Source organism: Semicossyphus pulcher, unplaced genomic scaffold (assembly GCF_022749685.1).
Source record: "Semicossyphus pulcher isolate SPU_LCO1_2020_fin unplaced genomic scaffold, fSemPul1.0.p SCAF_1, whole genome shotgun sequence".
Classification (NCBI taxonomy): Eukaryota; Metazoa; Chordata; class Actinopteri; order Labriformes; family Labridae; genus Semicossyphus; species Semicossyphus pulcher.
In genome coordinates this window covers 6,652,852-6,666,449 of record NW_027211603.1, presented here as the reverse complement: position 1 = coordinate 6,666,449, position 13,598 = coordinate 6,652,852, and the positions used below count along the sequence as shown (strand labels likewise).

At 41.0% G+C, this 13,598-nt stretch overlaps 1 protein-coding gene across 1 annotated transcript; it reads left to right on the top strand.

Annotated features, from left to right (window-relative positions):
• Positions 1-3,281: 3,281 nt before the first annotated feature.
• LOC138587954 (gonadotropin subunit beta-1-like) lies at positions 3,282-5,057 on the top strand. Its single transcript, XM_069658009.1, has 2 exons — positions 3,282-3,440; positions 4,854-5,057. Exons 1-2 carry the CDS (start codon positions 3,282-3,284, stop codon positions 5,055-5,057), a joined length of 363 nt encoding a protein of 120 aa, XP_069514110.1.
• The last annotated feature ends 8,541 nt before the right edge of the window (positions 5,058-13,598 follow it).

Below are 13,598 nucleotides of genomic sequence, written 5' to 3'. Positions count from 1 at the left end.
TTTTAATTTGTTTATAAAGCCCAAAATCACAACTATGACTCAAGAGACTTAACTGTTAAAATACATCAGTGAGAACGGTTCAATAATATACAGTAGATGTTAATTTAAATAGTCTTTACTTGCTTTTACTGTAACGCACAACTTTTATGAGTTGTATTTGTTCAGTCTGCTACTTGGGTGATAGATCTGTACACTCCTTTCACCACTGGATCAAAAAACAAATTTCACCTCATTAATAAAAATACTTTTTGGAGCAGCTCACGATTTTGCTAGCTTTTGATTTATGCAGCTAGATTATTCGAAGAAATCAAGAGCACTCCAAAGTTGAAGACAGTGATGTATCTGTTTTGTTAGATCATACACACAATAATATTCAGAATAGTGTAACTTTTTTGGTTTTGGCATCCCATGCTGTTGGGATCTATTGGTGGGGTCTGGCAAGGTTTTTTTTAACGATACCACAGTTGCTTTGGTGTCTCCAAATCTGACTCAGATAAATGAGCTGAATGCAACACAAAGACTGCACCGACATTCACTGGGATTGTGTCATTTTTCAACGAACAAAAGATGACACCAGAATGATTTGAAAGATGCTTCAACAAAAAAAAAGTTTGAAACAGTTAAACATGAACTGTTTAAAGTTTATTTCATGGAAGTTTAGCAGAAGGTCACAAAGCTTTAATGACTTTTTGAAGATGTTTTACCTCAACAAAAGATGTAATGCATTTCAGAGGTTACATCAAATATAAAGGAGAGCAATTGTTTTTCAATCAGCTGAAAAAAAGTTGCATATATTGCATTAATATAATTGCATGTAGTCTCAACAGCTGAGCTAGACATGCTCATACATGCCCTCATCTCATCCCCACTGACGACTGTAACGCTCTCTTCAGCTCATTCAGCATGTCCGCCCTCAGTCACCTACAGTCAATTCAGAATGCCGCGGCTAGGCTTCTCACCAGATCAAACAAACGGTCCCACATCACTCCCGTACTGACATCTCTTCACTGGCTCCCCGTTGCTTGTAGGATCAAGTAGAGATAGACCGATATGGTTTTTTCAGGGCCGATACCGATTATTAGTAGTCAAGGAGGCCGATAACCGATATTTGGAGCCGATATTCATTTGCAGTAAAAGTGAAAATATTGCCGTCAAAATTTTTAATAATACAAACTCCAACACTTAACTTTGTTTAAATGCCTTTAAGCATATGTTTATTAAACAAACAAACCAAAAGCGCAGGGAGTTCCCAGGGTCAGCAGCATCTCTTATAAAATTAACTGAAAATGTAAATAAATTAATAAATAACTTCCTGAAGTTTTATAAAGTAAATAAAACAAAGTTAAATAAAATTTGCAAAGAAATGAACTGCATGGGGCTGCATCAGAGCCAAAATAACCCAGTTTTAAATTGATCTCTTATCGGCCGTCGGATTAAATAAAAATAAAAATAAATACATTTAAAAACCTCACCTCACCTCACCTATAAAGCCCTACACGATCAGGCCCCAGAATATTTGGCAAAACTCATCCACCCATTCTCATCAGCCCGTTCCCTGAGGTCAAACACACTTCCGTCCGTTCCCAGGACACACCTTAAGACTCGTGGTGATCGTGCTTTTGAGGCCGTAGCACCAAGCCTCTGGAACACTCTGCCTACATCGACACGTTCTGCTGAGTTTTTCAAAAACCAGTTAAAAACATATCTGTTCATACAGGCATTTGGGTAACCATGTTTCACCCAGTTTTCCTACAGTGAATGCTCTGTACATTTTTGTGCCGCCTATTGTACCTTGTTATTGCTTGGTCTGCCGAGCCACTTTATTGCTAATGCTTTTATTTCTGTATTTTGTATTTGTTGGTGTGAAGCACTTTGTGACTTCTGTCTGAGAAAAGTGCTGTATGAATAAAATGTACTTACTTACTTATTTACATACATTAACAACAACGTGTGCTAATTTCATTAATTGACTGGAAAAATGTCCGTAAAGTAATGAAGATTGAACGTCACAAATTACTTATCGACGCTCTTGTCAGTGTTTTCCATGTGGGGGCAGATATATTTATATTTGTCTTTATTTATGGCGTCCATCTAAGCCTTTCACTCGTGTAATCTGAACAAGACTTCGGCAGATACCGACTCTCTCCTCGTCTAATGAAGAGGGAAAGGCCTTGAGCCCACGGGTCATCCCCAAACTGTTGAAGGAAAGAGATCAGGATCTGCTCTTAAGTCTAAACAGGTCGGGGAAAATAACACCTAGCCCAAGGTTGAACAGATTAACAGGATCTAAGAGCAGCAGTATTTAAGGGCCGGCTCAGGTGTGAAGCTGGTGCAGATGTTCAGAGAGCAACAGAAGAAACGAGACGTGCACCTGAGATTAAAGCAACAACAGAGATATACAGGTACGTTGTCTGTGAAAGATTTTTTTGATCACATGCAAACTGCTGAAAATGTATTAATTACATTATTGTTGATAAACGATTAATAAATCGGGTGTATAAATAGAAGAACCAGTTGCAGAACTTGTGATTCTCATATTGAGATTGTTGTGTTTAAATATTTTTTATGGATATTATGTACCAAAAGTTTATTTAAAGGTACAGTACAGGCCGTGGACTATTATAAATGTACTGTTTGTTTAAAGCTCCTGTGAGGAACTTTCCGTTTGTGTTGATTTTGGCAACACCTGTGGACAAAGCCGTACCTCTTATCTCTTTGCTGATCTTGTCCTCTACGCGTGTAAGAAGTGTCTTTTAGCAAAAAATCAAATCCTGCTTTCTTGTAACATTCAAACATATCATTTGTTGTGAATCTTTGCCTTGGAAAATTTAGAATGAAAGGCTGATTTGGCAGCGCAAAATTAACCGCCCTGCTGACACCTACCCCCCGGCAGTGGTTACAGGCATTAGAAATAACCATAAAGATACAATCAGTCTTGTCACTGTCTAAAATGCATCTTCAGGGAAAAACATGTGTAGTCAAAGCAGTGTGCTGAGTTGTTCGATCCCCTCATTTATCATTTATTCTGGAAAGGGATTAAAGTGATGTATGAATGTTGTGTTAGAGTAGATAATATTTAAGGAGGCTCATAAGTGAAACATGAATATCCTCTGAATGATTCAAACACCAGCGCTACAAGAAAAACTCTGATAGTGATGATCGAACAGAGCCTCACGTTAACCCACGTTTAACTTGTTGGACCTTGTGACATGTTTCAAAAGGATCTAAGGTGAGACCTGGTCCCCTCTTGTGGCAGGCGTCTGTGCTGCACCCGACAGAGGATGCAGCTGGTTGTCATGGCAGCAGTGATGGCGGTAGCGGGGGCGAGGCAGGGCTGCAGCTCCGGCTGTCATCTAACCGACATCGCCATCCAAGTGGAGAGCTGCGGCCGCACCGAGCTCGTCTACACCACCGTGTGTGCAGGACAGTGCTACAACAAGGTAACGGCTGAATCACACTCTGACCTGCATGAAGTTGTACAACAGCACTTGTGTCTGCCTGAGCAGCTATTAAGTACTTAGATCCTTCACTGTAGTAATGGTGTTAATAGCATCACTGGGAACGTACTCTGTTACAAGTAAAAGTCCTGCAAATGTTAACTTCCCTTTAAGTTAAAGTGTCAGTAAAATGTACCCTCAATAAAGTAGAAAAATATTTGCACATCCATTTCATAAGACAGGTCCGTAGGAAAGGAATGAGTCAATCAAAAATTGTAAGCAGACGCCTACAAAAATCCATTTATTGGCAACATTTTGGTAGTATGATGAAGGTCTAGTACTGAAATGTTGCCAAAAAATTGATTTTTGCAAGTTAGACGGTGTGCAGGAGTTTGCTTACAACCCTGTAACTTCTCTTATGAGTCATGCACTGCAAACATTCACTGTGTTAGTTGGTTGAGGTGTAAATATTCAGTGTGGAATATCCTTCCATTCGAGAATACGTTACCATGAAATGTTTGTTCAGGAAAAAATGACTCAATCAGTTATTATAATCAGCCCATTAGCTCAATCAACTAATTGTTTCAGCTGCCCTTATATATGCTGTTGGGTTGTTTGATTTATGACATCATATTTATAAGCTCTTAAAATGTTTTGTGTGCTAAAATCCTTATATGTAACAAGTAACCAAACCTGTCAGATAATTTTCCTTTTCACTCTATTTGGATCGTTTTCGTCTTTTGATGTAAAGTCAGAAGTTTACTATTATCTGCTGTTGAAAAGCTGAAGGTTTTCATTGAAAAGGTAAGGGCCTGTGTCCACTAACGGCTTTTTTGCACTGGCGGCACCTATGTTCTATACAAAACCGATACAGTTCAGTGTCTTTTGTCGCTGTTAAATAGTTCAAATTTTGGAACCTTGCCGCCATGTCAATATCACCTCTCACTCACCATCGAATCATAATCAAGAAGGGGCGGGACTTGTGATATCAACTTTGTCAACAAAAATGCGGAGGAGAAGCTAATTCTTTTTTTTCAAGGGGACAATTTCCAGGTGTAGAGCTGCTGCTAATACAGGACAAGATTCCGTTTTCTTTGTAAAATGTACTTGAATGAAAGCAATTATTAAGCATACAGAGGAATTAAAACAGACTTAACAGTCACTACCAAGGGAAGTGGAAGTGTAGACAACTTTCGTAACCTAGCAACAGTAAGCGCAGGTGAGAAGTGCTCTGAAATTGAGGTCGTGGGTGCAGCCACCGCAAAAAAAAATGCCCAAAGTGGACACAAGCCCTCAAATGTTCTGCAGTATTGCACTTCGTCTGAGTTTGTCATGTTGTCGCAAATCAGCTTCTTGTGTGAGTGATTATTTATATATGTCTTCAATCGCACTCAGTCTTATTTGTGTTAATGACAGGACCCGGTCTTCATCGGCGATGACGACCGGCCCGAACAGAAGGTCTGTAGCGGGAACTGGACCTACGAGGTGAAGCAGATTCCAGGATGTCCGGTGAGCATTACCTACCCTGTGGCCACACACTGCGAGTGTACTGCATGCAACGCAGGAAACACGCACTGCGGGCGCTTTACGGGAGACGCACCCAGCTGTCTGCCCTTATGAAGAAACCTGCTCTCCATCCTGCATTTACTTATCAAGCTGGTGTCACTTGATTTGGTACGAAAATAAAACCTGCATCACTTAAGTTTTTGCTGTTTGTCTTTTTTTCCCCATGACTTTAGTTATGTTTTTAATTAAGGCTGGCTGTGCAGAACGTCTCTCTCCCAGCTCGTCAAAAATGGCAGCTTGGTCTGTACCTATGTGCTTCAGAATATGATGATGTAGGTAGCAGCATCAGTTTTGGCAAGGCAAGGCAAAGCAAGGTTATTTATATAGCACATTTCAGCAACAAGACAACTCAAAGTGCTTTACAGAAGACATCAAAAGCAAAGAAACACATCAGTTTAGGGCTCTGTGGTAGCCATAATAAATATGCAACATCTGGTTAGACTTCCAAAATAAAGCTCGCTGACAAACAATTTGCAAGTTATGACATTTGGACGAGCAACATCATCTACACGTGCTCAATGTTGCAAAATGTTTGCACTTTTGTCTTCAGTTTTAAACACCAAGACTACCATGTTAGGTAAAGAAAAAGTACACTAGTTATCTATGTAACATGTTATGTAACTAATGCATTGTATGGGATACATGTAAAATACTTATGTTGCATAACCAACTACGATACAGAACTTAAGAAGAACTCAACTTACTTTCTGACTTTTGGTGTCATCAGGAAAATGAACCCTAACTGCTGGATAAAGTCCCATGTTGAGTTTCGTGCTATGTCATACTATGTCACCTGTCTTTAATGCCCCATAAGAACAATGAGCTGGAATACAGGGTCTTAAAATGAAGCTTGAGTGGCAGCTACAGCATCATATTTTGACGCACTGGCCGACTGACCAAGCTACCGAGTTTAAAGATGCTAGACAAGCTGTTAAACTTGTCCTTTTAAATCTAGAGTAACAAAGGCAAGAAGAATACAGCAATGCATTTGCAGTATACCTGCTCTGTTCTGCACCACATAAGAAATATCACAACTCAGTGCAGCAGAAGAGCTGCAGCTGTATCAGAGTGACTTTAAAGTTCTAAAGAGACGAAATGTCCCACCAACCGTTTCCCTCTTTGTCCTGACCGAGGTGACTGACCCCTAACATTCAATCCTCCTCACATTTTAACTTTTCATGCTGTTAAATTAGAGCTCTGTGAGAAAAAGAGCAGGCCTCACCTCTTTTTTTGACGGGTGGAAATGAAAATATAGAGTTTGCAGTGTATCCTAAAGCTCCCCTAAAGTGCCTGCTGATCAGTGGCTCTCCTCAGTGGGCGGCACTAAATTTAGAAAGAGCTCAGTGGGCAAAACGGTCCTCTCATCAGAACTCTGAAACAATGTTTGGGTGCAGAAGATGCAAAGTCAGGGAGACATAATGTTGCACAACATGAGGAATGAATACTGTAGCAACAAATAAAGGACGATAGCATATTTGTCCTGCACTTGAGCCAGTATTGCAGTAGGTGTGACGATGGATGCTATTCCATTCCATCGCTATTCCATCGCTATAGGTCGTTATAGGTCATTATCGTGGAAATAGACCCGAAAAGAAGATTCTTTTTGGAGAGGTCTTGTCACTGAGTATTATCCCGCTTTTTACATGACTACTTGTCGAGGAAATAAAAATAAATTCACAAAATAAGGTTGCGATCGCTTGAGTTTGGGCCCGCACGGTGGTGGAGTGGTTAGCGCTGTTGCCTCACAGCTACAAGGTCACTGGTTAGAATCCCAGTTCGGACGTGGTGGGCCTTTCTGTGTGGAGTTTGCATGTTCTCCCAGTGCATGCGTGGTCTCCCTCCGGCTTCCCCCCACAGTCCAAAGACATGGCCGATAGGTTCATCGGTGAATCTAAATTGCCCGTAGGTGTGAGTGTGAGTGTGAAAGGTTGTCTGTCTCTCTGTGTCAGGGTGTACTCCGCCTCTCACCCAATGACAGCTGGGATAGGCTCGAGCCCCCTTGCGAGCGGTATAGATAATGGATGGATGGATGGATGGATGGTTGAGTCTGCTGTCAGTCCTGTGTCCTTCGCTCAATACTAGTGCAGGACCTGAAATCGGCCTTTACTGTCTGGTGCATGAAGAAGTGTTAGATAGTCTTTCACATGTAGAAAAGTCAAACCGGAGCAGTAAAATTCGTGCATGTGTTGGTTTTGTTTCTTCTCTTTTCTGAAATGAAACTAGAATTCAAAACTCCACACGAGCAGAATAAATTCACCTCTCTGCAGAAAAATGAGTGGAATAATGAATCTGCTCTCTCCCCTGAAGTCCTCTGCAGACTGTCATCATTTCTATGATACAATAATGAAAAGACTTGTTCACAGCCTGCAGCACGATGTTACAGTAACACCTTATTAATCCAGAGACACGGACGGACCTGAGGCCTCTGCTAATGACACAGGACTCACTCATTTACATGACAAGCTGTTAATTACTACTGACAGTGACGTGACTCGGCACCTCTCCAGCTGTACCCTTACATTTACTCTGCTAACTGTATAAATATGGAGGAGAAATGAGTGCATTTGGCAAATATGGCCTTATTGTGACAGTTAGCTTATAAAAGACTGAGTCATTGTTGCAGCTATATGACAAGACTTGTCTAAACATGCGCTTCATCAATATTATTGCAGTTCCTTAAAGCTGTGGGACCATCGAGAGAGATTAAACAACACTCATTAGCAGTATTTGCAGGGACTGAGATATTCTGATTTCAGTCCCTGTGGATCAAGCTTGAAAAGCAGAACACATCCCACACTTCCAATAATGAGACTCAAACAGCGTCTTTTCTTAGATATCATCAGGGTTATCTTTTCAAACTTTGTGAAGATCCCTACAGAGCCAAGGATGATACTGTGAGACTGTTTTCACAGGCTGAGTACTTGTCCTTACAATGAGTAAACTCAAATCCCTCAAGTGCCTCAACAGCTCAGGAATAAATTAAGAGAGCACTCCACATGTTCCTTAAATCAGCATCTCTCTCTTCATGTCATGGCCGGCCCAATCCAGATCAGAACCCCATTGAAAACCTCCTGAGTGTGATCAAGAGGAAGATGGATGGTCACAAGCCATCGAACAAAGAGCTGCGCCAAGAGTGGCCTAACTTCACTCAAGAGCAGTGTTACAGACTGGTGGAGAGCATGCTAACTGACTCTTCCTCAGTTAAAACATTCGTATTGTGTTGTTTAAACATGAATATGAACTTCTTTATAGATTATCCCTCCAGCAGGTTCTTGGTCTACCCCAGGTACTCCTCCCAGTTGGACGTGCCTGGAAAACCTCCACAGGGAGGCGCCCAGGAGGCATCCTAATCGGATGCCTGAAACCACCTCAACCGGCTCCTTTCGATGCGGAGGAGTAGCGTACTCTGAGCTCCCTCCGGATGTCTGAGCTCCTTACCTTATCTCTAAGGCTGAGCCCAGACACCCTGCAGAGGAAACTCATTTTGGCCACTTGTATCCTCGATCTCATTGTTTCTGTCTCTGAACAAAGCTCATGACTATAGGTGAGGCTTGGAATGTAGATTGCGTAGTTGCCTATTTAATCTGTGTATTTTACGCTTAATTAAATATATGATTCTTAATGTGTCTCTGTGTGTGGTACAGAGGGTGCTACATTTGCATTAAAGCTGCAGCTTGAACCTAATCGGGAGGGGTTTAAAGTTTTTGCAACTGTAGAGAACTTGTATTTAAAGGGTGTCAATATTTCAGCCAGCCAGCGGAGCAAGGGTCAAGCTTTAGTGCCCTAAGAAATGAAACAATCAATGAAATGGTTGATAGAACTTAACGGAGCAGAAGGATCAATGATAGAAAAAAGTTTGCAAAAGGAAGAAGACAAAAGGAAGATTACACAAAGTGTTTTTGTACTTGAAGAAAGTTCAGGAAGGAAATATATGAAAGGGGATTTCTTGGACAGACAAGTTTTCAGGTGGTTGTATGTACGCTGGGAGGAAAAGAGGCAGGATGAAGAGATGACTGACCTGCAGGCGCAGCTGACCTACGTTGCTTGTAGTGGAAGAGTCTAAGCTGGCGTGTAGAAATGGATTTTGGCCGGAGGGTACTGTGTGAGGGTGCTGCTTCCTTCACCTGTTCTATGTCGCGACATCAACATTTCCTTTTTCTATACAAGAACTTTGAGGTTCACAGCCAGAGGATGGAGTGACAGATGAATACAGCATGAAAGAACCTCAGGAAGAATAGAGATAAATGCAACAGCGATAGATAGAATTGACTGATCGTTGGAAATCAATCTGTTTTGTCAACAAATACTACATGCGAAAACATCACCCTCTCACAGGAGATCTACACCCATTCCTTGTAGAGAAAAAAACAGGACCATTTATGATTTTAGGGCTGGAGGTCATGATTATCTTCTGACTGATGGTGAATCAGTTTATGCCAACTGTGTAAAACAGAAGATGTTTAATTGATAATGAAATAAAGCTCATCGTTCCATTTGAAAATATGAAACCTCATAAGCTCATTTGGCAATTTTTAGCTTCCAAACCTTCCACTGATGCTATTAATACAGTCATCTATGATATGCAAATCTGTATGCACAGCCATTTTTCATTGATTAACATGTTCCATTTAGGATTGATTATAATACATTGTGGGTCTAATAAATATTTAATGCAGCGCCATCATCAGATCTAGATTCAAAGTTGTTTATGAAAACAAAAACATGTTAAGACGCCAATCTAAGGTGGTGAACATGGTAAGTATTAAGGGTGGGAATCGCAGGGTAACTCAGGATACGATTCACAATACGTGGCCCACGATAACGATAATATCACGATACAGCGATAGATATATTGCAAGACAATCATGTTCACGTTACCCTCATTCATGTCATGAAGTAGTGACGCAGTGGGTCAAAATCGCAGGGAAGTCTGTTTAGAGCGCCAAATATTTGTAAATGAAAATATCGATATTTGGCACCAGTCTATTGCTAATTGTATTAGTGCTAGTCAGGATGCCGATATATTGCCGTATTGATATTTTGTCCCACCCCTAGTAAATACCATACCTGCTAAACGCAGCTGCACGGTGACAGACTGGCAGAGACTTGATGATATGAGCATGCGTTAAACACAGATGAAGCCGGCAGCAGCAGTTTCAATTTCACCCATTATCTCATTTTCATCACACGTGTGCAGTTGAGGAGTGTTTTTTCTATAAAAAGAAAATAGACACATTAGTCTTCAATATAAGACTGAAAAATCAAACAACAACTTTTAATTAGGAACATTAACACATTTCAAAGTCAAATGAAATAGATTAAAGTAAAGATTATTAGAGACCAGATTTAAAGGCACCTGTGAGCTGCCCTGATTGGTACAGCTGCTCTCTGGTCATGTGACCGTCTCTCCCACCAGCCCCTGTGAGCATGTTGGTATGGGAATGGTGTTATCAGAATATTTCAGCTGAAAGGACAGAGAATATACAGAACCAAACAGCTTACACTGAGTGGAGCCTGACACTGTCTCCAGATGGCGAAGTATATAGCAGATACAGCAAGTACACGAGTCATTCATCAAACATGCTAACAGCTTCTTCTTTTGACCTTTAGTGGAGCAGTGATGAGATAAGAATATCGCCTGCATACCACAGAGGAACAGGGAGTTTTCAAAATACAGTACGCTTATCGAACCCTTCAAGGTGGTTTCGCTCATTATTTCTGCCTGAGAACTAAAAATCTGTGTAAATAAAGGGGAATGATGTGTTCACTCCATGACTTTTACCTTTACAAAAAAACAGCCTGGTGCACGTAGACTCTTGGTTGACCAATGGTGTCAAAAAAAACTGGATTTAAGCTCAGCATATTCGTGATAGAACATTAATTTAACTGTACGCACATACAGGAGTGAACCGACTTAATCTTCTCTGTAAACATCTGGACGGACCTCTCCCTCATGCTCAGATTTTGTTTCAGCCTTCAGCTGCTCTCACACACACTCCTCTGTCCCGTCTCTGTTCAGTGTGCACACTTCAGGCTGCATATCTGCTGACAGATTTCAGTCCTCTCAGGTCATTGGTGTCCTTTAATAGCGGCTTGTTGTTATCCACAGGCTCCCCGGAGGTTTGTGCTCCCTCCTCACTAATAGCTGCCGCAAACAATATTTAGATGGACATTTTATCAAGTTTATGGACAGGTGTGACGCTCTGCCTCCGCTGCTGGAGGGGCGAAATGGACACGGCCATGGAGAGGATGGCTTCGTGTCAGCTGTGATGGATTCTTTCATTGGCTGCGTTTTATATAAAGTAAGGACAGAGTTCTTTTACATACAGCACAGTAAACTCCACATCACTTTATCTTTTATAAACCGCTGTGAAAAGCACACAGGAGTCTGAATTGGCACATAAATATGCACTTTCCTGGAGTTTACAGGAGAAAACAGTGTTAAATTGAGTGGAAGAAGCCTGGTCTGGCAGCTTGTATCTAATTAATAAGTGATTTAAGCCAGAGAGAGCGCTGGTGTGAAAGAGGCACTACCGACTGAAATGTTTAAGAGCCAGAGCCGCAGCCCTCCACTGAAACAACCAGTAATTTATTCATTCCCAAAGCAACTGGACTGCTTTGTGTTAGCAAATCAAATGATGTTGTCGATTAAAGGACTTAGAATTTACAACCAGCTCTGCGGGGCACAGAGGTGCGCTGAGCAAACTGCTAATGTCAGAATGCATAACATCACAATGACAGTGATGCTAAAACATTAATGTGGAGTTCAGATTAAAACTTTGACCTTATGATCACCCCCTGATGGAAAGTTACAGGCCAAAGTCATTATAGTTCCTCTTCAGAGAACATGAATGTCTGAAATCAATCTTATAGCTGAAAAGAAATGTCACTAAAAACTATGTGTGTCGACCTCATGGTGTCATTTGATCATCAAAGTCATTAGAATACAACTTCTCCTACAATCCATGACGTCGAAGTTGAGATATTTATTCAATAAATGAACACTTTGAACCACTAGTGTTGCTTGAAGAATAGTCAGACTATCACCTATCATCTGTTGGATATATCCTCTCTGCACATCTGATAACTGTACCCACTTTTTTAATTCTTTTTCAACTATTTTTTCCCTTTATTTGATCGGACAGCTGAAGAGAGACAGGAAGTGTTGTGTTTGGTCTGTGATCAGTGCGTCGAGGACCGTAGCCTCTGTATATGGAGCACCTGCTCTACCAACGGAGCTAAACCAGCGCTCCAACTGTACCAATTTTTATGGGAATGCATTGAGTAGTTATTAAATACATTGAACTAAAAAGCAAAAATGTAACCCTAATGGTGGCACTTAAGGAAATGTCAGGTGATCACCAAACTCAGAGGGGACCAGGAAAGGATCACCTGACAATGCCATCACTTAGTTCATTTTGCTTGCGTGGCTAAAGCATGAAATGACTGTCATTGCTTTCTTGAATTTACTATCAAGAGAGCAGATTTAGAAATAAATATTGAGAACATTTTATTACAAAAACAACTAAAGAAAACATTCTCACTCATATCCACATAGAGCAGTTAAACCCTGCCCGCACCAGAGTGGGAAACAATGCATGGCTTTCCATTGACTCTGTCTCGCATGAAGGTGCCTCCTAGTTACTTTGGTCTGCTGGCAAACAGAAAAATGCTGCAAAGCTGTTGTATGATGGGATTCACTTCCAACAGGGTAATGAAATCTAGTTTTTAAGAGCATCTTAAGAGGAGAAAAGTGAGACACAGAGAGACACAGGAAGAGCTTCTTTCCTCATGCTATCAGGACTGTGAACTCTGCTCTTCCCATGTCAGACCGTAGCACACACACTGGAGGGGACTTCAGGATACACTTTGACATGTTCACTTTTTATTTCTATTTTCATATTCTTACTATATTTATGTGTCTTAAACGTGAATCTTTAAAAGTGAGATTGTTACTGTCTGTGCCGTTCTGACTGCTGAAAGATACCGTACTAAAAAATCCTTTCAGATATTCAGCAAAATGTCTTAAACTTAATCTCAACATTGACAGAACAGGAAGTTATTTTCGTACAATTCGTACCAAAACACATTTCCCCACTGAGGAAGTCTTTTAACTTGAAGTTTAATTTGAGTTTGGAGCAGAACTTCAGCTGTTTGATGTCTCACTTGTTTGCATCGACTTGCTCTCTGCTCTCATTGACTAAGTTCTATAAATATTAATAGGCTTCATTTATATTTGGCCCTTTATGAGCCATAATGCATTCTGAAGACTGTGGCAATGCAAACGGCAAAACTAACAGAAAAGTACGCCTACATTTAGTAAACAAACATTTCTGTGACACTGACTGCACACCACATTTCCCCTGAAGGCTAACGAAGACTCGCTTTTCATTTTACATTAATATCCACCGCTGCAATACCTCAAAGTTCATATTTGGCAGCAGCCCTGGACTGCATGACACCTGACCTACAGCTGAGCTAGAGGCCCGCAGGCTGTGTATAAATGAGACATTACTTCTGCAGCTCTTTCTTTAGCTGTGTGATGAACTGCTGTGTCATTGTGCCTTTGGTCCGCGTGTAGGAGGAGGAGGGGAA